This window comes from Watersipora subatra, chromosome 8, assembly GCF_963576615.1.
Source record: "Watersipora subatra chromosome 8, tzWatSuba1.1, whole genome shotgun sequence".
NCBI classification, from domain to species: domain Eukaryota; kingdom Metazoa; phylum Bryozoa; class Gymnolaemata; order Cheilostomatida; family Watersiporidae; genus Watersipora; species Watersipora subatra.
Window position 1 is genome coordinate 51011704 of NC_088715.1, and position 22612 is coordinate 51034315.

General features: G+C 38.3%; 1 protein-coding gene across 5 annotated transcripts in view; it reads left to right on the top strand.

Moving 5' to 3' along the window:
- The window catches only part of LOC137401473 (disks large homolog 1-like), a 234559-nt gene that overhangs the window by 9977 nt on the left and 201970 nt on the right, over positions 1-22612 (top strand). For all 5 annotated transcript variants that reach the window (XR_010979338.1, XM_068087832.1, XM_068087833.1 and 2 more), the window contains 4 exons: positions 2300-2436; positions 3078-3212; positions 3912-3976; positions 17600-17781. Coding sequence is in view for 4 of the 5 variants with exons in the window: in XM_068087832.1 (XP_067943933.1) it covers positions 2300-2436; positions 3078-3212; positions 3912-3976; positions 17600-17781 (519 nt within the window). In the remaining variant the exon portion in view is untranslated. The remainder of the gene's footprint in view (positions 1-2299; positions 2437-3077; positions 3213-3911; positions 3977-17599; positions 17782-22612) is intronic.

The following is a 22612-nucleotide window of genomic DNA, read 5'->3' on the forward strand; positions in this document are numbered from 1 at the left end:
TACCATTTCTTATTTGGATTAGTAGTGTATCAGAAGTAGCATGTTTCCTTTGGAATGAAACAATTTGGATTGTAAAATAAATAAAATATGATTGAATATGATCTACCAAGAAGAACTTATTATTAATTAACTTATAACAACAAGAAACTCTAGTCCAGGCTTGACCAACCTTTTTAGTACTGTACGCCATTTTTGTTTAATTATAAAAAATGTATTAGAGAAAGTATTTAATCCAAATAAAACAATACATTTATTTTGCTAATGTTAATTTGTGCTTTGCCAGAAAGGTCACATTATATACGCTTGAGCACATATGTACATTGGTTTAAAAGTATTTTTCAGTCTTTAACAAGAAGAGCTATTGGTAGACACAGGCTAGTCATCGCTGAACCTACAGTAGGTGGTTACTATAACATTCTTTGCATCAGCAATTTTATCGTCGATTTGATGTGACTGACATAGTTTTATTCGGGCATGGCTAAGGCTTCCTTTACGAGTCAGATCATGTTTCAGAAAAGAGAATAATTCAAGAGTTTATAATTTTTTTCTGGTTTCTGTTTACTTCGAGCTATAGGTAAACATTACTGTAGTCTTTCATTCCTTTTGGAAATTAAATATCACATTTCATTTTTTATCTTCAAAGCATTTTTAACAGTCCTTTCAACTCCTAAATTAACTTGCGATCTTTATTAACGTAACAAGAGAATGCAGGCCTTGGGACTACATTATTTTTTAAAGGAGGTCCACTCATATTTCTGTTAGTGAAGCTACCCACTTATTCTTTAGTTCACATATTTATCCCAGGGCTGATCTTCTGAAAGAAACACCCACCTGGATAGGCCCAGACTTGGATATTGTACCCCCAATCACCTGGTTGGTCAATTGGAATTTGGATAATGTACCCCCAATCACCTGGTTGGTCAATTTGAAATACACCCCCTAAACACTGGAAGTTCCCTAGAGGGCGCCCAGGTTCCAGGCTGCGCTAAACATCTAATATGATTCATGTATTAATAAAGCAGAAACAAGCTACAAACAAAATTCCCAATTTTATTTAATTACGTTTTTATTTCGGATTTTTTGTTGGTTTAGTATTGCAAAAACGATCGTTTTTCTTCTGAAAACGGCTTATTTTTTGTTGCTAACATAGACCAATATATTGTAGTTTACTATTAGTAAAAAAAATTAAACAAAAAAAGACAATTAGATAACCATAAATCAATTTATAAAAACCGTTCGTGTGGTGACATAATAGTCGCTCTGTTTACTAGCGTCAGTATCGCAAAACGACAAAAATGTTGCTATGCCTGCAAAAGGGTTAATAAAACTTATTCCAAACACGAACCATCAGATCATCATTTCATTTACAAAAGAAAACATAATAATACCAATAAAAGAAATATCATATCATTCATTCTGAGTATATTGCTAAAGGGTTGCTAAGATGATGCAGTGTCGACTGTCTCTTTTCCCTTCCTTTTCCGTCAGCAAGCATGCAAATTTTAATGCAATCTGCATTAAAATGAAGACTGTGGAATTTTGGTGCAATTTATTGGTATTACTTTGGCTGAATAAAACCTTAATGAGCATGGGCCCTTTTACTGGCTTGGTTGTGGAAACCCCCCTAAAGTAGCAAATTCACTGACAGTGCCCCATGGTCTGAAACCCCCCCCTAAAACGTGATTTTGGGCCGAACCTAATGGGCCTTTTGAGGGGGAGTATCAGCCCTGGGATATTTATATACATGTATTGTAATGCATATATATTTATATGCATTAAAATTATAAGATCCTGGTTTACTTTAGCAAATTATTATATTTGTGGAAAAGTTCTCATTTACAATTGGGATACATAATGTAGATATTATAAAACGATCAACCATTTATCTGATTTATAAATTCAAAATAAGTAATTTTTTTCAATTGGCCACATGTTCTGACATATTCATCTCTTTTGGTTAGTAATTTGTAGTTGTCTACACCCAAACATGTTCATTACCTGATTGTTGGAAATGAAACCTACCTATATGGGTGCTTTATGACCCAAAAGATCAGAATATGTAGGGTTATAAAAGTTTATTAACTTAGTCTTAGGAAGTCATAGATCAATAGATAGAAGCTAGAATTTTTTTGTAGCATACTAATGGGCTGAGAGTTCCATAGAAAAACTGCTTTCATAAACTATTGTATACAGAGTAGGTTTGCGCCATGCTGGTCTCGGTTGGAACTTGTTTCGATTGGAAAAAGAAAATTGTTTTTTTTATATCACCGACTTACACTTGTCGCATGCTGTCACCCAGGTCTCGGGTTCAGCATAGCCGGAGGAATTGGCAGCCAGCATATTCCAGGGGATGACGGAATATTTATCACAAGAATCATACCCGGAGGAACAGCGGAGATAGAGGGTCAGCTCGCTGTCGGAGACAGGCTTATAGCGGTATGTGTGATTGATAATGGCTTTGATAGCGTTAAGTGCTGTCTCTATTCTCAAAGCTGGTGGTATTTGTCATCTACATCATGCGTGCCAAGACACAGTATCTTCTTTTTATCTCTGGATTAACCATGCTATATCTACAGCTCTTTGGTTTCCTATAGTAAAGAGAGTTCAGTTATTTGTAAGGACTGTTATGTTACACAGCTGGTATTCCAGCTGTGTAACATAACAGTCCTTACAGATAACTGAAGGACTACTGTTTAGTAGGGTTCATTTGATGAGAAAGAAGAAAGTGCCATCAGTTTTAGCAAGACTATTATTAATGCATTGTTTATTCATGCTCTTAGCATACATATTAGTATTCCTGACATGTGTCTGTAGAGAACGATATACGCTATATAAGAATTATGAGAGAAGGTACTGTTAGTAACACTGAGAAGGGTTACCATACCACTAATGTATATATTAGTATAGAGCAAGTTTTCTAGATGATGTGTCGGAGGCGACTGTATAGCAAGTTGTGTATCACACAGTTTGTATACATGCAACAAGGGGTGTCGTTGTATTGTGCAGTTTTGATATACATGATGGAAAGTGAACGATAAATGCATTACAAGCTGTAATCTTAGTGAGTGCTCTGGTAGGTTAATGACACGGTACTGGAGAATGTGTCACACGAAGATGCTGTCGCAGCATTGAAGGCCACGCAGACTAATGTCGTGCTGACAGTTGTAAAACTCGTTTACCCGACACCAACACCTCAGGGCACTCCACACAGGGTGAGTTGCCTCCTCTCTCTTTTCCTTGTCATCATTTGCACCTTGTCATACATACACATGTACGTGTTCCTATATTCACCGCATGCCGTAATGATTTCTATGTTGATAGTTCATATAGACCTTGATATGATATATTATTAGCTTTTGTAGTTGGCGCTCTTCGAGTATTGTTTGCTTTTCTGATATTGAAATTTCATTTCACTGATAAGATAAGCTGGTCCGTTTCATTGGTTTGAACTGGAGTGGCTGTTTTATGACCGTCTCTCATATGGTGAAATTCCCACAATCAGTGAATGTTGTGCTTTTTGGGGCTGTGCACCTGGCTACTTGGATGACCCACCTAAGTTTACTTGGAAATAACTGATATAGCAGTGTTGAGGGTCTGTTAGGGACTTTGACATGAAGTGGCAGGTGATATAGCAGTGTTGAGGGTCTGTTAGGGACTTTGACATGAAGTGGCAGGTAACTGGTGACAAACAAATAATGTTTTAACTTGTTGAGTTGAGGATTTGAAGCTTCATAATTGATATGACATTCGCTGACCCCTATAGCGTTTCTGTAGACTAGCTGAGCCTGCTGCAAAAATTATTTGTTCATGGTCAAAACATCTGCTATAATCACATTCCTGTAAGCATTGCACACTGCTAAATCTGCCCATAGGGCAATCTTATCGAGTTTCACCAATTTTTTTATGTCTAGGTGCCCCCTCCCATTGCTGCCAGGGAACAGCATGACTTTCCTCCTGCTGACTCTGACTCTGCAGGGTAAGTTAACTTAGTAGATTCAAAGGTTTGGTTGTCTCAAAGCGTTTGCGCAGTGCTCACAGAGAATAGATTTTTGCTAGTTTGTTTATTTGGTTGTATCATGCCGCGATCGCTCAGTCTGTTTCAGGTGGCACCTGCTTACACTTGTCATCTAGCGAAATCTGTGATTTACGCACCCTTATAACCCTTTAACACCTGCTTACACTTGTCAACTATTAGTACTTGTTAGTTAGTGATGTTGTCAATGTTCGCTTATCGATTCTTCTGTGCATGATGCTTACCTAGATGGCTAATTGTGATGGGGTTGGTAAGGTTGAAACATTGAACGCCGATCATAGTCGGCAGTGAAAGTTTTTGAAACAGACTTGTTGCTTTTGTCTTTGTGATTTGTCTTCTCTTACTAATATATTATTTAAGGCATTCTTTTTAAATTTATTTAGTATTTTGGCGCATTTGAGGCAGCATGGCGTAGACTCGCAAGTGATAGTGAATTTCGGGAATTGTCCTTTTTTAGAGGCATTTTTCATGAAAATATTAAATAATTACATTGGGAGATGTAGTCCAGTATACCTCACGCCTATGGATTGAACTTACACATGCTTAATTTAGCAGTGGAAAGGGTGTAAATGGGAACATGTAGCACTCTATATTATGCCAGAGTTATGTGTAGCACCTATTAGAGTATGGCATGTTCTAAGGTGGTGGTTCCAAACTTGGAGCAGGTTGCAAAAATTTATGGTATTAGTAAGAAGTAGTACAAAAAGTAACTAGGAGCCTGAACTGTGTACCAGTATAGCTGTAATTTTATGTTTCCCTATTAATTGTGTATGCGATCAATTGATTCTACATCATTCCACATAAATTTTACATGGCAGTGAGGTTTTTTCCAGTCTTTGAGAAAACTCTGTCCAATTGTCTTGTTTGTAATAATAGATTACTTCTTTGGGAGTGCTGTGATGTCTTAGATCAGCAGCTCTTGTCTTGCGGAGTTGTCTTCTCTTTGTTTTCAATACATGCATCACTGATATGGTTCTAACCAGCCTTGTCTCATCTTCCAAATGATTTTTCCTCATTGTTGTGCAGGTTTTGGTTGAGTTAGGTAATGTAGCCTGTGTATTCTTCACACCCTCTAAAGTCCTCTAAAGTTTCTAAGGTTAGCCTCGGCATCAAGTTAAACTCATGGCATGCTGGCATGGTTGCAACAGATGAAATTCTTTAAATTATGGTGAACTAGAGTGATTTTACCATTTAAGTTTTTATTTCAAACAAAAGTTTCTTCTTGAATACACTTGATTACTGTGAAGGTTGCAGGTCAAACGAGATAACATGCCCTTTAACTGGTCTCCAGGCTAGCTATGATATCTGTTTATTTGTGCTTCCTTGTCTGTTTCCAATCAGTTGGTGTTGTGAAGTTGTGCACTCATGATTGTCGTATGCTAGCTGTTGTTTAACTGATAGACAGCCTATCAGCTCATCAGATTATTGATACACCAGCATTCTCGAAATTCTTTCTATCGTCTTCAAGCCAATCTTAATCTGTCACCCGATAACTGTTTGCCAAAATTTGACATCACGTCTTATTTTTTCGCTTCTGCGAATGAAGATGCTGGCATTCTTGCTTTTTTTTCGAGTTTGCAGATAGCTAGACTTCTCATTGGATGTTTGCTAGAGTGCTAGCCTGTGATTGGATGATTGGTGTGGGTTCTCTGGTAACGGCTATCATCTTTACTTGCAGGGATGAGTGATGCCGCTACCGCTGCCCAGCCAACATCCAGTCTCTTTCTAGCACGATGTCAACACTAAAGTTGTCCTCTCTATTTAAGCACTGCCCTTCAGTTTGAGACAAAATCGCTTATTTCATTACTACTATTCACAACATAACGCATTCCATTGTGGTTAAATTGATTCGTTTGGAGTTATTTGCTCTTTGAGCATGGCTGATCAATTTCTCTTTAGTGATATAGGGTTTTTATTGGTACCAGGTTAGTCATTTCACTCCTTTCTTTATTTTTTCATTGATGGTTTTGGGATAACGTTTTTATCTATTCTGGTTTTGTTTTTGAATTCACGTTTGACACTTGTTTCTGTGATTCTCGTTTTTCCATAAATTTCTATGTAGCTAGGATATAGCGCTTAACCATTTCAGTCCACAAGCCATTAAGCATTTATCTAATTATTCTCCATTCTCATTGTTAGAGTGAAGGTTTATGTCTCATTTTACAATATTGTCATTTAGACCATCTGGGAGTAACTTTTCTTATAAGAACACCTATATTCATTCAAATCAGAAATCTTTGGGCTTTCTAATGGTATAAGTAGCAAAATTGTAGCTCAATTACTGAAGAATGTATAGAATGTCAAACTTGGTGAATATAAAAATTTGACAAAAACACAATGGTACATGATTTCAAAAACATTATTTTTATTATTATGACATGACTGAAAACATAACAGAGGATTGACGAAGTTGCAAAAAATGAGGAAATGTTCGAGATTTTCACTTCCAATACTGAACTCTGGTATGGTACGCTTTCCAGCAGTCTGAACCGCGTTTGATGCACAAGTACACGTTGCAGGTTTCACACCGAATTGAACTCTTGACTGATTTGTGTTGTAAGTCTTTGTAAGCCTTCTCTGGATTTTGCTGCGATTCTATCAGGTACTTTTTCTGGCAGACTGCACAGCGGTGATCTTTTGACCCATCAGTAGGCCACTCGGGACAGTGTAGTTTGCTCATGTCTAGACGTATCTCCGGATTGTTGGGAGTGGCAGCTGGTGTGTTTGTCCTAGTTGACTGTCGAGAGAATGACTTTTCACCTATCCATGTCGTCAGTATCTGCAGGACAAAGTCTCTGAATTCCATCGGCTTTTCCTGGCCATGCTTATAGAGCACATAAGCGTTGTACAGGGACCAGTGAAAGCATTTGCGGTCGATTCGCGCGTACCACTTATATGACTTTCGAGAGCGATCGAGTCTTGCCATTTTATCATTGTGGTCCACACCACCCATCATCTGATTGTATACGATGACAGATGGTATGGCCTTCACTGTCAGCTTCTCACCTTTCTTATTTCTACGGATTACAGTTGGTGGCTCAGACAGCTCAGCTCTGACATAGTTTGACAGGAAGTAGATCGGTTTCTTGCCATTCCAGCGTGTTGCTACAATTCCTGTTTTCGCACACTGGAGCCACTTAGAATCCCCTTGCTCCAACCTCCGAGCTTCCGCTTTGGTGGCTATTAGCTGTTTCGGGTACTCCTTTCGGTTGGTCATACATGTACCAGTACCAGACATCTGAAGCTCACGTAGCCAGTGGAGAAGATAAGGTGACGTGTAGTAGCGATCAGTAACTACATGGTAGCCTCGACCCCAGTAACTTTGAACTAGTTTCAGTACTACTGCGGTAGTTTTTCACTGTGGTCAAGTCCTCAAAGTCTCTGTCCTTCCCAGAATAGACATCTAGGTTTAGCGCATATCCGCTGGAAGCACAACACGCCATCCAGACTTTCACTCCCCATTTGATTGGCTTTGAGGAGTTGTAACATTTCCCACTCCAGCGACCCCGAAAAGGAATCATGCACTCGTCTACTGACAGATCCTGGGAGGGAGAGTACTCTGCTGTGAATCGCTCTTTCATGTGGTTGATGAGGAACCTGATTTTGTAAAGTCTGTCGTATTCAGGATGGCTACGATCCTGAATTGACGTCTCTTCATTACAGTAATGCAGGTAACGTTTTATCTGGTCATACCGTCGTAATGACATGACAGTTGAAGCTTTAGGCATCTGGAGAAGCTCGTACTGCGGTCTCCAGATACTTCGCTGCCTATCCTTGCAGAACATTTCTATGAATGCTCGGAGCGCGTAGAACGCTCGGAGTTCGTCTGTCTCGAGTTTAGTCCACTTTCCATAACCGCTGTGGATGGTACTCCCGCTTATCTTTCGTCTGGCAGCATTCTCGTTCGTGAAATCACATACTGATTGTAAAAGTTTCTCATCGTAGAACAGCATGAAGAAGTCAGCTGGCTTTGAATCAGCAGGCATTACTCTTGTTGGTCCATGTGGTGCAGCTGGGTCAAAGTTAGGGCTGCACATTACTTTCTCAGTAGGCTGCCAGTCGAACGTGGGTGTTGGGGTATTATCCAAGTCAGACAGGATGAATCCCAGATAACCTGGTGCTGCCAGATTTCCTGAACTACCGTCATCACCAGAGGCTCCAGTAGGAATGTTGGTAGCAGTACTAGTACTAGCAGCTCCAGTATCAGTTGTACTAGTAGGTCTACTAGTAGTAGCAGTACTAGTAGAATTTGAGTCCAGCTGATCAAAATCTGAATCCCAGTCGAAATCAGCACCTAATTGTGAGTCATCATCACCAGTATCAGCATCAAAAACAATGTCCCTTGTTCTAGGATGAGCTCCAGTAGCATTGTCCACAAAATCATCTGAATCATACTCAAAATCACTAGAAAAATCCATAAATAAGCCAGCACTTCAAAATGTTACAACTTTCAACAATCAAAAATGGCCGCGTAGTTGTGAGTTTCCTTCCGTATATTTTCATTGGCCTTTACTCAGAAAACTTTCATTGTAACATGGTTCAATATTAGCCAATAAGGGAAGCTTAGCATCTCTTCTTATTGGTTGGCTACTCTAAGACTTCATTTGGATTGGACAAAGGCTGAAATTAGTCTATGCCAAATAGAGTTACACAAAAGCCTCTACAGAGGCTAGGAGGACTGTGTGCAGACAACTCCAAGCCTCCACAGAGGCTTGTATGACTGAAATGGTTAAATATATTCCTTCTCTGACATTGATCTGAGTTCTCTCATCATCTGTCGATATCTCACAATGAACTTGAGTGAGATATGTTTTGAGAGTATACTAATGCTAAGATATTTCATGCAAACTAGCTTCCATCAATGTTAGTAAATATTAGAGAATGCAAAAAAGACCGGTTTCGCGGAAACAGTCCATGCAACTAAATGTTAGAAGCATCCTGCCATGCCCTTCTCGCCCGCATGTCCTCAGGTCGTAGTGTGTGTTGCGCGTACATTATTCGTGAGCAGATGATGTAAATCGATGGTGTACAATAGATGGTGTACGATAGCGGATCTTCGTGAGGCGGGTCCATAATCCCTCCGCTCCACCTTTGTCTACGGATGAGCTTTGCCGGCCACGCTTGAATTGATTTCAATAGCAAAGAATATAGGTTTTGAGAGTACTATTACTAGCAGCAAGCGGCAAACTGTAACTGGAGGCGCCATGCGGTGATACGATCGGTCGCGTGTCCCGTTGATATGAGCCTGTCTCACCGTCCACACCGACACAAGGTTCTAAGTAAGAGCCGGCGTCAGGAGCTGCATGACATCAACCACTTTCCAAGGTGAGAAAAACAGTTGACTGGTAGAATTCAGAGGTTATTAGTTTGGTGACGAAGGTTGTTCATGCTGATTTATGGTTGAAGTGGATGCAGCCGGGAGTTTTAGAGGTGGTGTAGGTGCTGAAACTACACGCCGAGTTCTTTTCTGGATAGTTCTAGTCTGTTGGTATTTTCTTGAGCTCTCTTATAAACTTCTAACCCGATTTAAGTGAATGCAACAATTTTGCGTGCAGCGCAATGATTTCGAATTACGAGGATAGCATCAAGCAATTTATATTATAATTTGACAATGTCAATGTGTAGATTATCATTCGTTAGTGCCAAGCACTAATTATGTTGCGGTGGGTTATTTTTTAAGAAGTTATCGTCATAGAAAGATTGAAGACCTAAAACATCTATAAAATTGAATTTATATTATGCGGCAGGATACGCGATGTCGAGGTCATTGGCACTAAAAATATGTCATGCGATGTAAGCGGCCCTCTAAAAATGAAAGATTGGAGGGGATACACTGTACTAGGTGGATTTGTCTAAATGCTATCCTACTTAAGTAGGCATCTATCTCCATAGGTATTCCAGGTACTCATCTGGCAGTTGTAGACAACTTCTTGCACATTTACTTATAATACCCTTGGCTCCCTTACTAGATTCAACATTTTGGCTTCTTCAGGCTTGCCTCATTGACTCTGTATAATTGCATCGGGCTAAATATGTCACCCACCAATAACCTTCAGGTTATGACCTTCTTGTTTCCCGTCAAGTCAGTCTAGTGATAATATTGCTGGTATTTCGACTAGCTGTTGTCCTATTGATAGTCTTTACTATAATAGGAGTCGTGTCGGTTCAGAGCCATGCTGATAGGTTAGAAAATAATAATGCATTACACTGGAGTTGAACTCAGGTATTCTGCTTAACAGCCAGGCACACCATCGACTGCACTACTCAACCACTTTGCTGCAATTTGGAATAATTCTGCAGATAGCTATTACACATCTCTCACGGCACCGTAGACTTCCTGGGTAGTAGTACTGTAATAATGAAATTATGCCATATAACTCAACACCGGTTTGCTGTATGTTGGTTAGCTTTTACAAGCTGATGCTGAAATAGCCTGTAGTCTTGGCTCCAAAGGTACAAAGATGTCTAGTTCAATAATGTGTTTGGAACTGTGATCTCTAAGTATAGGCAGTTTTTCAATGATAGTCTGGTTCTTGTTATCCTAGGCTAGATTAATATAGTTTGAAGCTCTATAGTACTTCCTCCGCCAATTACTCTGAATTTTTGGGTTGTCAAGCTTTGCTGTTTTAAACTAGTTTCAGTGTGCACGATAACTGTATACATTCACTTTCTAAAGCTGCATATCATATTCAACTATTCTAGTAATGTTTTGTAACTACTCTGACAGGAACAAGAGTCGTCTTACCGTCTCTTACGTTTATATAGAAAACTATTAATATTTCTTAAGTCTTGTTATCTGAGGCCGTGCTATTATCTTGAGGCGGGTTATGTTCAATGCTGTCTGTCTCATTGCCCTTTTAAGCTCTGGCCCCGTTAAGCATTTACATCACATGCAGTATTTGTCCCTTCTTGCACAAATGTGCCTTATCTTATGCAAAGCTATAAAGTTTCGGTTATGACTAAATCATAGTAACCGTAAAGCTATTTGGAGTGACTGTGATAGCGCTTATCTCACAGCGAATGCGTGCGTACCACAGACCAACAGTTTTAAATGAAATTGTTGCCAACACCAATACTTGGTGAGAAAATGGCAATCAGCGTTTGATTTGTAGTTAACTTAACACGCATTAATATACATAGTTGTATGTCATAAAAGTGCGTTTTGTATGTCTTTTGACATCCACAAGCTTTAACTGGCAATGATATATTAATGACCAATAGCAGATCATAAACACTAGGTTACCATGTGTGTAGCTGTACCCATTCCACAGAGGCCAAGTTCAAGGCTTTTGCACCTCTGCCCGCCCCCTTGTCATCACTGAAATTTTCCAACAAAAATTAACTGTAAACCACGTAATTTTTTGTCCTTGACACTTATAAAAGTCAGTTTTTGTTACATCACTTCTAGTATGAATTAAATTTCATCTTGGTTATAGTTTTTAATAGCTTTATTTGTAATGAGTTTTTATTCAGCAATGTATTATATTTCTTTCAGAGTGACAGTGTTTATTGTAATTTGAATTACTTTTTTTGTATGTTTTAGGTTTCATTTTAAAAACATGAATTTTTCCACAATCAGCTAGCCAATGATGACAAAGTGAAAAGCAAACATATCAAGCAGTCCTGGTACACATGAATACACTAGGGTTTACTGCTAGCATCAACCCCTGTGACTTTATTCGATATTTCTCAAGTTTGCTTTGGTCTCAAGAGTGGAGAACCTTACGGCTCCCAAATTTTGTGATCCTGATATTAAATTTAGTTTAACCGATTAGATATGGTCTGGTCTGTGGCCGCTTTTGAATTCCCTACACCTAAGGGTACACGATAGGGAAATGTGTGAGGTATTCAGACTCCGATCAGGTCACCAATTAAAATCTTTTGGGAAAATATGGTAGTTTGTGATTGATCAAGATGCATGGTCGGGTAGGGTCCATTGACAGTTGATAATTGCACGTGTCACGGTGCATCAGCAAATGTCGTTACAAAAGATTTCGAAATATCTTCCTGTTCTCAGGAACTCATATTTTATGACAAGCTTGTCCCGTGTACCCTGAAAAGGTTTTATTGAATTCATTTACAGGTCATTGATCGATTAGTTACCAGGTTGGTCGCTAAATGTGGCACTTGGAAGCTGACTCCAATTTTACAGATATGCATATGACTAACCAAATGTTTGTCTTGTACTTCTCTCATGATAGACGTTTTTCAAGATTTTGTCATACGTATTCCTTTGGAGTATGCATCGAAAATCCACTAACTACCTCTTACTAATAGAAAGTGTGGCATGTGCAGCTACCTGTCTTCATGTGCCAACATTGAGTGTAACATGTGTCAGCCAGCATATTGCTACGCTGTCAGTGCTGCCGTTGTATGACTCAGACAGCTGCTGGTATTACAATGAAGAGGATTGTAAGCTAAACTCCTTGAGTAAATAGCTCCATTATGCTTTTGTGACGGATGCTGCTTTTTACAAGTGGGTTTAATTTGACGGAATTAGCCTTCTCATACTCAGTCTGCAGCTAATTTACATCCTACTAGTAGCTTCTTACTCTCTCCTACTAGCAGTTCTCTCTCTTCACTCGTTCTAGCTCTGTCTAGGTTATCTTACTCTAAGGAACAGGCATTGCTTGCCGCACACGCGTCTAGGTTGGTGTTGTTTGTTTATATTATTTGGTTGCCATGACCACAGCTATACTTGCTTAAGTTCATCGTTATGTCTTGTAGACATTTCCTTACTGTTAGGTCATTGATCTGTAGTTAGATTATTGGCAGGTGGCGGTCTGATGCCTTCTGGCAACTTATACACTCCTGATTGATGGTTGTAGAGAGCTCATTTTGATTGGAAGTAATTTCTTGATGGAATAATTTATAACCGGCTGGCACGCTCTGCTTGAAAAGTATCCTAGGTCAAGGACAAATGCAAATTGCTGCCATTGTTAGCTGACTATTTATTCAGATCACTTGACGAACCTAATGGTACGGGCAATGCTTTGTTGCCATGTTGTTTTCTTTTGTTTGAGGTATGTGCGGAAATTCAATTAAAATACTGGAGGTCCTTGACTTACGATGTTCAGGCAGATTACGCCAAAATTGCAATCGTCAAAGAAATTTCGAACAATTATTATTATTGGTGTCTACGAAAGTGCCGACAAATTGACCAAATTGCAGTTTTAGCCTCTAGCCTTTGTTTTTTTCGTGACGTCATTCCGTGAGTGCGACACTGTGAATTATAATGGTCGCCATCTTTGTAGACTACTTTACCGTTGGAAAACACTAAGTTTCTACAATTAATTTTGCGAATGACGCTGTTGTTCGCCATTTTGTTTAGCGACGCTAAACACTTTCTTCCAGAGAATCTCCACATGTGACCGAAAATACTATTCAATAATACAAAATGAACAAGAAAGACGATTGTTGTCTACAAATATGTTGGCGTTTCCACAAACGAGCGCATGTGCACTCAAATTGATGACCTCAAAAAAAAAACAAAGGATTCGCAGATGACTGTTTGGTTGCTACCAGTCAATGACAAGATAGAAGATACGCAGTTTCACTTTCTCCCCAGAGCAGGTTTGCTTTCACTTGGCAATCATAAAGATAAATTCTATCAGTTTTTATAACTCATCAATAACCAATCAAAATAATAAATGTGTTTCGGTAGGTACGTAGCATTTATTGGCTGTGTAGATTGGTCAAGGTAGTCTTGTGACACAAATAGGTCATCACGAAAAGCAGTCAAGGATAGTAGCAGACTATCTGCGAGCGTTCGGGCAGTAGTAGGTATACAGCTTGTTTCCATTTTGGTTGGTTATGCGAAGTGCATGACTTTTGTATCATGTTTAAAAATGCAAAGAATCATGGGCTCTACTTTTTATATATTTGTGATTAGACATCTGTGATATTTGTGATCCTCTAACATCTGGTTAGATGATCAACAGTTTACGGTTTCACGTATTACTGTGAAAAGTATCAGATTATCGTACTGATCCTGTACTTTTTATAACTTGAGCCATCATAGTATATTAATTTGGACTTCGATCTTGTCCTGTCATACAAAGGCCTTTTCCTTTATTATATCTTTACTAGTACCCTGGCTGTCCGGTGTGACATTAAAGATCATCATATGTAATAACCGTTCACACAATTATTCCCAATTGCAGCAAGGTGGTTGAGTGGTGCAGATGGTAGCTTTCCTGGCCGTTAAGCCAAATGTTTAAGTTCAAATCCCATAGCATGCAATCCTTTTTCCTCAAACATCCAACCATCGCTTCGGACAAACAGAAGCGTCACTTATTATAGTAAAAATGTGCGCCATGAGAGATCATGTGTAATAAGCATGTGCACAGTTATTCCGAAAAGCAGCAAGGTGGCTAATTGGCTCAAATGGTACATGCCTGGTACATGATGTACATTCTTGTTCTCTGGAATCTTTTTTTCTAACGGGCGGTCATGGCCCTTATTATAGCAAGGATTATGAAAGGACCTTCTACTAAGCATAAAGAACTATTAAGCATAAATGCATTATATTTGAACAGCATATCTTTTGTGTAGTATTTCCTAATGCCCTGCTGTATTAGGCTCCTACACTATATTCTTATATCTTAAGATGCACTCAGGCCTATTAGTGGTCAAGTATTGGTACTTCACGTTACACAACTGCTTTTACACAATGCCTAGACATAATGAACTATTTAAATCAATTTAGTTCTTACAATAATTAAGAGACACTTTATTTCTATACATAGTGTGCACTCAACGCAGCTGCTAAATATGGTAAATTAGGAGTTGCTTCATCTTGTGTCAAATACCGTGAAGCATCACGCGTCTATGCACTAAATTTCAACTACTCTAGCCTTTTGTCAAATAAATTTGCACTCAGATTCTCATGGGGAGTTGGCCAAACGCCATGGGTTGATTTTTTACCATTTTGTGTGCAAGGCCTCCATGTTTCCTCAATAACTATGGTTCATTATGTGGATGATGTGGATTTGGAGTTGTGCTCACATTGAGTTATTGTGTGATAAGTGTTTCAATAGACATTCGCTTGTTTCGGATTGTCGCGGGCATTTTGTTAAAAAAGATAAGTTCTACGTCAGAAGTCATAGTGGCGCACTTCTGTATCGCTTAGCAGCATGTTTTCAAAATATGAATGACTGAAGTATTGCAAATGTTTAAAATGGAATAGCTTGCACGGAATTTTATTGAGCATCGTTCGCAAGCGCCGATTCCATCTTTCATCAGCATAAACAGTTTAATAAAAATTGGACCGTAAAAAAACTCATTAACTTGTGTTTTTTGACCGTTTCTATCAAACGGATAACATGGATTAACAGCATCATGGAAACATAGTGTACGAACAATCTTCATTTGTTACTAATATTTGTTTAAACTATGGTTGTTTGTGTTTGGTGATTTATGATTGGCCAAGCATCGACACTGCGATAAGACAACTACAAAGTGTTTTAGTGAGGTTCAATGCCTATATGGATAGACGTTGGGGCTGTTCTACCCCTATTGCGTTAAGCTCATTTTCTCATTAAAAGAGCACTTTACTTTTAGCGCTAATAGCCTGTCATTTGCCCAGCTGACCTCCGCTATAGAAATTTAGTAATCAAATTACTAGCTAATCTCTTATATCTCAGGGTACGTTCCATTTTCTGCTCTTCTCTCCGATGTAGCGGATGGAAATATTAGTTCTCTGAGATATTGAACAGTTAGGTAAATTAAGAGAGAAGTATAGGTGAAACAACTGGTAAGGGGGACAACTCTGGGCGCTATATTATTTAGTAAATGAGGATTGACAACTCCTATTGTAAATAACGTATGTAACTATTTGATAATGTTCTTTATAATGCTTTCGGATTCCATTAATATTTTTATGTACTTTTTTAGAGGTAGGCTCGAAAACATCTTTCGTTGAGTCTCACGCATTAATATGACCTGTGGAGTTGTTTGCTAACACCGCTTACAGAGTATGTTGTCAACACGATACTTTCCCTTTTGCTTAGAGCATAACCTAGGGATGAATTCAATAATTTTATCATTTACACGTTGAGTTAGGTCGAGTGATTGATTATTGTTGTACAAAAGTATTTACTAGTAACAAAGATATTGGGCTGCAATTTTTACTGCTGCCTAGTGTGGCATTCGCTTGAGCGCTGCCAATGAAACCTTTACGACTCTTTTATTATGCTTCATCACGTCCCATAAATATTGTAAAATCAACTGTAGTTCCCCTACATTTGTGAGAGGAATGTCATATTTTTGTCCCATGCTCATTCTCGAATAGAGGTTTGTTAAGGCATTGTACTGATGCCAGCCGTGGAATAAATATTTTGCGAAGTGTTCTGGGGGCAGGAATCAGGCATGAGCATAATATTTTGTGTGTAGCAGTTTTAAAAATAAGATTTTATTATGAGACTTTTGATAAAAAAAATATTTTTTTAGTTATAGCTTTTAATATCATAATTTAAAAGATAATTTTTATTCAGAACAGCTTTATATTATTTGAGAGCGACCGAGCGTTTATTGTCACTGAACTTTCTTTTGATACCTTTTGGTTTCATTACAAAAATATTTTCGACATTCAGTTAGCCAATCATGACAAAGCGGCAGGAACAAATATCAAGTCCTGACACTCGTGAATACACTAGTCTTTACTGATAGCATCAACACCTGCGAATTTGCTCGATAGTTTGCTTCAGCTTCAAGAGTTGGGAATCTGAAATCTCCCCAAATTTATTTCTGCTGACGCTGAAGATGCTAAAACTTCATACATGGCTTCTAGTAACTCATTAGATGCTATAGCTATAGACGGTCACATCAGATCATGCTAATTTGCGAATTAACTTTTATACTTTAACATATTCTTCTGGAGTTATCTTAGCTTGTTATTCGAAAATAATTCGCCGAGTGTATTACATAAGTAGTTTGTTGCCATCGGTGGTTCCTTATCTCATTCATTACTTAGTAGGGCAGTAATCTGTAACATCTATAAGGTAGTCCTCAGAATTAGTGAAAACTGACGCTACGAAGAAGGTTGTTTTAAGGTGCTGACGAATACTGACAAATGAAATCGATTGAGGCTTGCTGATGGTTTTTCCATGTTATAACACAAACTTAACTAGGTTTCAATTATACTCGTCCTGGTAATCCGTGGTTGAATTAATCTTTTCTATTTTTGATGCTCTCTAGAAGAATTATCGCATTGGCAGGTACATCGTTTCCAGCGACTCTCTAAATGCAAAATGTACAGCCTCGCTGACTCGGTAGTACTGAGCCAACACTCGCGTACTAGAACTTGGCCTGATACCATCAGAATCATTAGTCATACACATCAGCTCCTGCATTCATGTGAAACTTTGTCCAGTGTAGTCACATGTAATGTTTCCAGCTGTAGCTCTTCAACCGGTGTGGCTTGCATGAACAAACATTATAATCTTAAACACAAATAGTAGGCGCAAATTATCGTCGGCCATGTCTAATTTATAAGGGTTGCGTTGCCTCTAGTCGTTATGAATTTATGTATCAAGTGAGTCTGATAGTCTGATTGGTCTGTTTTAGAGAGCCTCGTCTCGTCGTGTTAAGAAGAGGTTCCGGAGGTTTCGGGTTCAATATTGTCGGTGGAGAGAATGGTCAAGGCATATTTGTATCTTTCATTCTAGCGGGAGGACCAGCGGATCTCGGTGGTGAACTCAAAACTGGAGATCAGATTCTGTCTGTTAACTCTGTCGACGTAACTCAAGGTTTGTTATATTTCTTGTTCAAGCTCTTTTACTCCTATTTCCTGTTTAGACTCGTCTCCTCCTTCCTCTTCAGACTTGTCTACTCTTGCTTCCTGTTTAGGCTCATTTGCTGATACTTCCTGTTTAAACTCGTCTACTCTTGCTTCGCATTTAGACTCACCTACTCTTGTTTTTTGTTTTGGATCATTCCCTACTTTTTTTAACTAGTTAATTCCTATTTGTTGTATAAGCTGGCCCCCCTCGATTTCCTGTTTTTTTTCAACCCTACTTTTTTTTGTTCTGCCTAGTCCATTTCATGGCCAATTTTCTGATTTATCTGACGCCTGTGACACAGATTCGAGTGCTAAAAATGCGACACATTAGATAATTGACTGGCATAGTGCCAGCAAAAAAACAATAATTTTATGTCAGGACAATTTATTACTGGGAAATTTGATTGGTTGATTCTCTGTCACAAAAATATTGTTCATAGAAACAGTTGAAACTTAATATTATCTTTGTTGTTACCAAAAGGTAGTCAAAGTGTCGCAATGTAGAAAACGTAATATATAAACTGAAAATGACTAAAATGTGATTAAATTAGAAAAACTAATATAGCAAAATAAAAGTCCACAGTTTCTGGATTCTGCATTTTTTTGCCAATATATGTCACCAGCATGTATTACCAATATATATGTCACTAATATATGCCACTAACATATGTCACCAATATATGTCATCAAAATATGTCATCAAACTTGATGCTCCTCTCACATGATGCTTACTCTTGTGAGAGGAGAATTTGTCAAACTATATAATGAAACATCGTGAGACAATTGACAGTTGACAATTAAAAAAAGTTGAACTTGTGAACTGCTGTCGACAGACTGACAAGTATCAGTTACACAATTTGGCAAGGTCAAACATAAAATGTAAAACTACTTTTAGTCGTTGGTTCGTTATCTTTATTCTGGTTCCTCGGAAAAACTGAACATATCCCAGTAAAGGAATTTTGTAATAGAAAGTGATTCGATCAGAACAAGCAAAAAACTTTTGTTGCAAAAAATTAATAAAGATGGCTTTTTAACGCGAGTTCACTCATGTTGGTAACAAAACCTCAGTTAGAATATAATCTTCTTGCCTTTCTTTGTCTTCTTTGTTTTTTGTCTGGAAACACTCGATTTTTTATATCTTTTTACTCTGACGCGTTGGATATTGTTAAAAACACAGGGGAATTGTTCTCTTCAGAATAACACAACACTGAGATTGACAAAAGTCATAAAGAATTTCAAGTTTAATTCATCTTATCTTATCTGGCTATATTTTGCTTTTCAATGCTATTATTGATTACTCATTCTGCTCTGGCATCTTATGGTAATCAATAGTGACAGTCATTAGCCAAAGTCTATCAACATTCTGATTCAGAGATGCCTGTTAAGTCGAGCGTCTCTTTCAAAAAATAGGCAAATAGATTTAACGTTTTTCTACGTCTTTTGGTGTTACAGAAGTTGCCTTCTTTGCATTTCAAACTGCGTATAAAATCCTGTAGTCTAATACCTGGATAGAGAGCATTCAAACTGAAAATGCAATGATTCTTTTGTTATTTGATGACTTTCACAGTAATTTGCACTGTAGGGGTGGGCACCTTTATGATAGCCTTAGTCAACTATGTAGGGGTGAGCACCTTTATGATAGCCTTAGTCAACTATGTAGGGGTGAGTACCTTTATGATAGCCTTAGTCAACTATGTAGGGGTGAGCACCTTTATGATAGCCTTAGTCAACTATGTAGGGGTGAGCACCTTTATGATAGCCTTAGTCAACTATGTAGGGGTGAGCACCTTTATGATAGCCTCAGTCAACTATGTAGGGGTGAGTACCTTTATGATAGCCTTAGTCAACTATGTAGGGGTGAGTACCTTTATGATAGCCTTAGTCAACTATGTAGGGGTGAGTACCTTTATGATAGCCTTAGTCAACTATGTAGGGGTGAGCACCTTTATGATAGCCTTAGTCAACTATGTAGGGGTGAGTACCTTTATGATAGCCTTAGTCAACTATGTAGGGGTGAGTACCTTTATGATAGCCTTAGTCAACTATGTAGGGGTGGGCACCTTTATGATAGCCTTAGTCAACTATGTAGGGGTGAGTACCTTTATGATAGCCTTAGTCAACTATGTAGGGGTGAGTACCTTTATGATAGCCTTAGTCAATCGTACAGGGGTGGGTGCTTTTGTGATAAAATTAATAAAATACATCGATGATCATTAAATTGATAAGTTTTTCCTACACTGGTTCAGAGTTGCCTGCTCTTGCTCTGTATGTAGCTGAAACTAGAAGTAATTAATTATCACAGAGGTTGAGTCTCTGACAGCTTATGTGGTCATTTCCTGAGCCTTTTTCTAATTACTGGCAACATATCTCTAACTGAAATCATAGCTAGACTTTATGGTGTTGAGCAAGGTGCATCATACTAATGTGCTCGTAGCCTACAGGGTGAGCATGAACATATTATGTTCCAATAATATCTGTCCTGGGTGTGCATTAGCCAATCAGGTTATGTTGGCAAAGACATTTTCGACCATCTATTGGTATCTACAATGGTAGACATGTCATTATGCCATTACTTAGCCTGTGTGCCTCTTCCCTCCCTCAGTTTACTGGGAGGGGTAGATACAGAGAGGGGATACTGATATTATATTATTCATACACTACTACTGAATGCTCGCACACTATACGGGTATAAAAAAAAAAGGTTTTTGCACAGAAAATTGACTTTTAACCAACATATCCAACATTTACCATTCCAACTTTTAAATGAAGATGTTTCTGTGTACCGTGTTTATTTCTGTGTACCGTGTTTATTTCTGTGTATCGTGTTTATTTCTGTGTACTGTGTTTATTTCTGGGTTATTCATACTGTACCAGCTGCAGTGCGTACTACAGATCTATATTGATTGCAATAGTCTTGTTGGCCATGTGAGTTTGAGCATTTTTTTCACGTATGGGCACACATTTTTCTTCTGAAATGGTTGCATGAAAAATACTAGCTGAAGTGTTAAGCGTGAAGTCATGAAAGATTGGCAGATGTAATAAGTATGCGCACAATTTATACCATAGTATAGCCAGATCAACAACGTAGTGTATAGGATCAATGTCTGCCTGCAAACCTGGAGGCTCAGAGTTCAAATTCCTTGCAAAGCAGATTTTTTATTCCTCAAACTTTATTGCTATAACTGACAAAACACAAACAGAATACAGAATATAACAGACAAAATACAGACAAGCACTGAGATTTATATATAGATGAGCATTCATGTATGTTTATTGGACCATGCTAAAATATGACATAGGGAGTCATCTGTTCCTTTTCTATGAATGGTTAGAATGAGAGATTGTAAACAAAAGAAAAAATAATTCAATTCTGTGTTTTGTAACCGATAATGTAAATTTGTTAAAGGAGGTGTGATACAAAAATATTAACAGCTTTCATGCGTTAAAAACTTTTTCATACTTAGATTTATGCCGGAACTTATAGTGACCAGGCTGTAAATGCTTCCAACGTGATTGGAAATACTTGTAGATGTGTAGTGTTTTGGAACTGGAATATTTGCAACTGTCTTTCTCCCAATTTATCTCCAAATGTCATTTTATTACGTTTTGCACTAAGGCTATGGTGTTCCTACATCATAGCGCAACATTCTTAAAACTGAATATCTCACTGTTATTCAGTTTCTTGGCGCTAACACGATTGACAAAGGGTTACAAGCATCTGTGCATGTCTTCTTGTTGGCATCAGCAAATCAGAGGAATTCGTACCACTGTCATGGACTAATTATTTTTCCTTATTAATGTTTCCATTATTTTTCTTTTATACGCTAAATATTTCTGTCAAGTCGTCATGGTACAAAGTACAAGTGCTGGGACAGGAGTATATAGACTCATGCACGCTTCAACTTGTAAAATGAAAATTTTATAAGGTTTTTCAAAAAAAATTCTTGTTTCCTACTCCTATTTCGATTTGGCCTCATTATCACATGCTGAGCATGTAATCACAGAAAGGAGTAGCCAAATGTGTTAATTCGGCATTATCTCCCCGTTCATTTCATTCTCATGTTCATTTCCTTTCCACTCTTTTTAACCACAAACTTGGTAACAAATGGTTGAAACTTGATTGTTATCACAGGATTGTGTTTAACCGATCTATTCACCTGCTATAGGCTGCTTGCCTGCTTAGGTTAGTAGAGAGATTGAATGACAGAGACAGTTGCCATGGTTACAAGGCTGGTTGTTCAGGGCTTTGATCGGTATGTGTCAGTGGAAATGTAGAGCAGGATGGTCGAAGTGGGAGTTAGGAGATTGGAAGGCGTGTGTATTTAAAATGGAAGCTCGTAGGGTATAGCCTGCTTACTTTGACGCTTAAGATGGGTGCCACACAAGCTAAATCTAGGATATTCCAACAGCACAGCTATAGGGTCGGTGAGTGCTTTATTTGCAAAAACTCAACACTAGTTTCAACGATGAGCTGAGGTAGGTGGTGGTAGGTCGTGTTTACGTAGATAGGTTGTGCTTATGTAGATTGTTTGTAGTAGGTCATGCTTTTGTAGATAGTTCATAATAGGTCATGTTTAGGTAGATAGGTCATGGTAGGTTGTACTTATGTAGAGGTCGTAGTAGGTCGTGCTTATGGAGATAGGTCGTAGTAGGTCATGCTTATGTAGATAGGTTGTACTTATGTAAATAGGTCGTAGTAGGTCATGCCTATGTAGATAGGGCATGGTAGGTTGTACTTATGTAGATAGGTTGTAGTAGGTCTTGCTTATGGAGATAGGTCATGGTAAGTTGTATTTATA